General features: G+C 50.4%; 1 protein-coding gene across 3 annotated transcripts in view; it reads right to left on the reverse strand.

Moving 5' to 3' along the window:
- Positions 1–5,748, reverse strand: part of ZNRF3 (zinc and ring finger 3) — an 87,145-nt gene extending 81,397 nt beyond the window's left edge. For 2 of the 3 annotated variants that reach the window (XM_054219525.1, XM_054219524.1), the window contains exon 1: positions 5,382–5,748. In XM_054219525.1, coding sequence (XP_054075500.1) covers positions 5,382–5,618 — 237 coding nt within the window. In that variant the 5' untranslated portion in view covers positions 5,619–5,748. The remainder of the gene's footprint in view (positions 1–5,381) is intronic. The other variant, XM_054219522.1, reaches the window with a different exon arrangement.
- Positions 5,749–6,000: the final 252 nt, after the last annotated feature.

Raw genomic sequence — 6,000 nt, forward strand, 5'->3', positions numbered from 1 at the left:
TGCACTCCCATGGAAAACACCTTCCTTCCACAACACGAGAAGCTCGCTACCGGCAGCGATGGAGATGGGGACCCCAGCCCTGAGAGAAGCCAGGCAACTCCAGGCATGAGCAGTCTCCATTCTTCCGTCAGAAACTGCCGAAGAACAAGCAGCGATCAAGCTCAGACCGGGCACAGCACACCGCAGAAGCTCCAGAAGAGGAGCCTGCTGTCCACAGGACTAAACCTGCATTTTTCAGGTCCCAACTCTCTCCCGTAACAGCGAGGGCTGACGAGCCCTGCCAGCTCACAGAACAAACCGAAACCTCCAGTTCAGGTTTCAAAACCTGCACGTACGCTTGGAAGAACTGAGATTTCGGAAAACGCACAACCAAAGCTTGTAAAATATATTGCTATTCCATGCACAGACCAAGGCTGTCATATAGAAGCATCTTGTTCCTACCAGCCAGACAGTCAAGTCTAAACCCAATGATAACCAGAAAACAGAGGAAAAACTGAAGTTTAGATTAGACAAAGTTTCTGATCCACAAAGCAAAGAAACAAGTATAGAAGTTACTCACCACTCTCACTAACAAACAACAGACACACACCTGATGCTGTTATAACCAAAAACGAGCTGTCAGTGACTTGCCATTATTAAAATAATATATAAAATAAATTTAAAATAGGGAGTAAGCACTGTGAAAGGTCAGATTTTTTATTTATTTTTTAAGACAGCAGCAATTAAGTCTCTTCCATTCATGATCCAGCCTCGTTATCTGTTTAACACAAGCTCCTTAGCTTTCGGCAGGCCTTCGGAGTGGTGATGGGACTGACAGCTCTGCCCGACAGCAGCTCGGATGCGGGCTCGAGCAGGACAGAGCTCAGATTCCAGAGCTGAAGACGCACATCTCAGAGATGACTGTTCTCACTGGCCTCACAACATTTGCCAGTTGTGAGCATCTGTTCATAACATCAAAGACCGAAGGTCAGAGAGGACAAAACCTATAACCCAGCACCACTACTCACACAAACAGGACAGACACGTCCCAGGTCTCCTGTCTTGGTACCAAAACAGAGAGACATGGCGAAGCTGGAGAGCCCTTCTCCCCGTGCCATTCTCGACATCCATGAGGCATCAGCTCTTTGTTTTCTCTCAGAATGAAAGTGCCATGTTCCAGTGACAACTCAACTCCAAGGTACTTCACTCCAAGGACACAACGACAAAGCAAAGCTGAAGCCCCCTAAACTGGTACTAGGAACTCAGTTTTACCAGAGAAATGTACGACCCCTGATGTCCTCAGGATCATTACTGTAAACCACAGGTTTACAGTTAAGGTATGGAAACTAACACAAACCCAATCACAGGTGTCTTCATATTCTAAGAGGGTAACTAGCAAAGAAAACATCCAACAAGACAGTGACTCAAAGCCACAAATAATTCCATTTCCTCAATTTGAATGGCCTTCAGGCACTCAACTCAAGCAAGAAGAAACTCAACCTGCCTGTTCATAAAGCAACCAAAAAAAAAATACACATTTTTGCTTTCCATTCTCAAAGGACACAAACATTCCCTTGACTCAGCCTCCTCTGATCAGTGCCAGACATCTATGTATCTGCACCGTTGCTTCAAGTCTCTGCTCTTTCAACACCATTAAAAACTCTGTCAGTGCTTCAGAGTGTGAAGCCTACCCCACAGAAGTTTACAGTCTTCAGCAACTTTGGCATTTTGAGAAAACAGAGGAAAAGTTCAAAGCTATTCGAGTGAATAAGGGGTGGGAGGGAGACAGAAGGAAGGAACACGGGGGCACAGTCTTGCACTCCAGTTCTAATCCCCCCCATCTTCTGCAGGAGAAAGGCGACGGGCAATATCATCAATACAAGGAACAGCCATGCAAGAGCTTGGGAAGCGTCCCTCTTCTCTTTCCTTCCTGGAACTTAAAGCACCGAGTTATGCTTGTTGTCCCCAAACTGTCACCTTTTGAGCACAGAAAAACACATGCAACTGGAGATTACTCCGTAATCCACACATCGCTCCAGTTCAATGGCCACAAAAAGTTATTATTCCCCTACCGAGGCTTCCAAGCAGAAACAAACCAACCAAAACCCAAACTTTTATTGCACAAGAAAAAGCAGGCATAGTATTTCTGAATCTCTCCTCCACGCTGCTTCTCTTCAAAATTGTACATATTGGTAACCCACCAATATTGCTGTGTTCAGCAGTGTATCTAAGGCAGGAATAGCAAAAAGAAAGACTAAGGAGAGAATTAACAATGATGAATGTGCATCGTTTAAAGTCTTTGACATGTCAGAATTTTTAATGCAGTCTAAAACAAACATTACATTCCATCCTCTTTTCCCAGCACCTCACCTGAGCAGTGCCATGACCACAACTGTCTAAGAAACACAGCATTTGATGCTCCACACCTTTGCTATCAAGCGGAATAAGCAACTGGAACAGCATCTTGCCAAGAGCAAATAGAATTAAGATACATAATCCAACTCTGAGAGGAAAAAAAAAAAAGCCACTGCTGGTCAAATCAGCAATGCTTCTTGCCCTAGCAGTGTAACTCTGGCCATGTAGCATCTAGTTTGACAGAGAACTACAGCTGAGCTTTTGGGCTGAATGCTACAAGAAGTTTCAACCATAAGGAGTTCACCAGTCATCATTTGTTTTAAAGCAAAATATCATTTTGGAGGTTTCAACAAAGTCTTGTTTTCACAATTGCTCTCTAATCAGGCGTTTTCCATTTCCAATCTCAATATACTAATGGCCGGGATATTGCCCCAAGAAACACATAATACTCTAGTGTGCCAGGCACCGGGGCGGTGGTGAGGCCTTTGGGCAGTTTGAGGACCAGCTGACACAGCAACCTAAGGATGAGTTTGCCGAATACAAGCTGTGGCCACATGAAAGAAGACATACGAACATTTCATCTCTCTGAAGAGTTATTCTGGTAGACACTTGACCCTAATAAGACTTGTTCACAATAACATGAGAAACAATATAATAGCATGCCACTGCTGGATAGGAATCTGACCAATAACCAGTTTAGGAGAGAATGTATGACCTATCAAAAGCTGAAAGTGCATTGTTTCTTCAGGTTTTTTTTTGTTGTTGTTGTTGTTCAGACTTTCAAGACCAACGAGTAATTGATGCTATTAACATAAACAAAAGTAAGTCTTTGTGTAGTCCCAAAACCACAATTCCTTTGATCCATTCTTTAATGTGTGCCTGATTTTCAAGAATTTCTAACATTTCATTTGAAAGAAAAACGCATCTTAATCTTGAAAGAGCTGTGTGCGCTGACAAGGTGGTTGGGGCCAAGCAGAGCTTGCTCCACTGACTGATGCTCCACCAGCTACTGCCGAACAGGTTCTTACTGGCATCAGCTTCACGATCCTTTTCTAAATCTCCCAGTGAGCTTTAAATGATGATCCAGAACAGCAGATTCATACAGTTCCATAAATATACCACCTAGCTGAAAAAAGGGAGGCAAGACAACGCTGTGAAAATCTTTCTAAATTTTGGCTCTGCAAAAACTCACTTTCAGGAGATGAAGGAAGCGTGACACTGACAAAAGATGCTACATGTCATCTAAAATCTCAGCAGCGAAAATACGACTGATAGCACTCAGTCTAGCTGCTCGGGAGCAGTGTCTGCCATATTCTCCTCTCTGGAAAGAAAAAAAAGGCGCACACGGCACCTCGAGAAAACAAAATAGCCTGTTCATGATGTATGTTACCTTGTGTACGTACAGATTAATAAGTAAAACACTTCTTGAGTGATAAATGGCTGTAAAAGATTTCCCCCGTAATTGGCTTTCCCTGCAGCCTTTCCTACTTGGGACCTGTCTATTCAGGTACAAAGAGGAAGCAGCCAGTTGATGTTATACACAACAAGGCCTACAAAAGTCCATTTAATACATTTGTTTCAAGTTATGCAAATCTAAGTATTAACCAAATAATATGTTTTTTTCTCCACTTTCCCTTACAATCTCACAGAAAGTACGACCTCAAGTAAACAGCCTCTATTCTGCTCTTAACACCTGACACAAAAAGAAACTTCAGAGCCTCTCGTTATCCCCAAAGACACAGCATTAGCTCTTACACCTACTGCTTGATAACACACCAAAAGGTCAGAAAACATCAGTGTCTGTCGCAGCCCCTACCAGCACCACCTTTTCTAAAAATGCCAGAAATACAAATTCTTTGCTCCATCCCTCTCTTCTTTGGAAGACTAACTAATAGCCTGTATATCAGCAGCCTGTCCTCACAGCTCTTCTGCCTGCAAGAGAACTTCCGTCAGAAACCCTCCCAGCTGAAACTGTTTTGAGATAACAAGCACTCAAAAGCAGAAAAAAAACCGGGTTATTTTGATAGTAATGTATGTGTGCTTGTAGAGCTCTACCAGTTGTTTTCAGAGCTTAGTTGCCACCGTTAGCTTTTCAGAAGTTATATATATATAGTGTACGTATGCATACATATATGGAACTCAAGCAAACAAACTCCACAGCCGTTAATGAGAAATAAGGATTGCTATTGGCAATTGCTTAACAGTCAAACTTATTAAAACACCATTCAAGTCACTTTTCTTTACTTAGCCAAAGGGGAAAAAAAAAAATAAAGTCAACAATTACAAGCGACTACAAAGGAATTAGATAAGCACTTCAAGAGTTTCAAACAGAGTAAAGAATGGCCGCCTTCAGATAAATACAAAAGAAAAAAAATAATTATTTCTCTGGCGAGGGAGCCAAGAGCGGCGTGAGAAGTTCCGAGCGGTGGAAAGAGGCGATTAAAATCCGCTCCAAGCGCAGGAGGAGGAGAAGGAGGAGGGAGGAGGAGGAGCAGCAGCTCTGCGGAGGGCGGCGTGCGGGGGGATGCGGGGACGAGGACACCGGGGACACGGCGGGGGCCGGGGGGCCCCGGGGGTCGTCCCCACGCCCGGCGTTCCCGCGGTATTCCACGCGGGGCTCCCCCGCGGTGACAGCCGTCGGGGCGGGGGGGGAGGTGGGACTCGGCGACCAAGGCGGCGGCCCCCCGCGCCCCCGCGGAGCGCAGCCTCCCCTCCCCTCCCCGCCGCGCCCGCGGAAGGCGGCCCGCGGCCCCGCGCTGCTCGGCCCCGCCGCCGGCTGTCAAAGGCAGCGAGGTCGGGCGAGGGGGGCCAAGGCCCGGCGGGGGCCACACCGGGGCCTTTGTGCGCGGCCGCGCATCTGTCACCGCGGCGGCGGCGCCCCCAGGCCGCGCGGCGCACGTGGGGCGGCGGGGCCCGGCCCGGCCCGGGCTTTGTGCCGCCAGGTGACGGGGCGGCCGGGCCGGCGGAGCCATCTTGGGGCCGGCGCGGCTTCCCCCCCCGCCCCACACACACACACACCCCCCTTCCCCCCGGGCCGGTCGCCTCACCTGCACGATCTCGCCCTCGGCGCTCAGCGTGGCCCCCGCGCGGGAGAAGCGGCCCTGCAGCCCGGTGGTGTAGGTGGTGTAGTCGCCGCTGGGGCTGGACTCGAAGAGCACCACCTCCACGAACGCCGTCTCCTTGCCCAGCGCCGCGCCCGGCGCCGCCGCCAGCAGCAGCAGCAGCAGCCCCAGCAGCGGCGGCAGCGGCACGGCCAGCCCCGCGCCGGCCCCGCAGCCCCTCATCGCTCGGCGGGGGCGGGCGGGGGGAGCGGCGCCCCGCCGCCGCCGCACATGGCTCCCGAGCGGCTCCAGCTCCGGGGACGGGGTCCCGGGTGGGTCAGCGCCCCATGGCAGCAGCCCCCGCCGCCCCGCTCCTCGCCGCCGCCTGCCCCGCGCTCCCCGTCCCTCGCCCCGGCTGCTCTCCGCCCTGCCAAGCCGCTTCCCTTTCATCTGCTCCACGTGACGGCCACCGCGGGGTTATCCCCGCCCTCCGCCGCGCTGACCCGCTCCCCCCGCCCGCCTCCCGCCCGCCTTCCCCCGACGCACACACCGCCCGCCCGGCACCGCCGACTGCCGGCCCCGGGCGCCGCCGGAGCCCCGGGAGCGGGCGGGGGAGAGCGGCGCG

Source organism: Rissa tridactyla, chromosome 13 (genome assembly GCF_028500815.1).
Source record: "Rissa tridactyla isolate bRisTri1 chromosome 13, bRisTri1.patW.cur.20221130, whole genome shotgun sequence".
Lineage (NCBI taxonomy): Eukaryota > Metazoa > Chordata > Aves > Charadriiformes > Laridae > Rissa > Rissa tridactyla.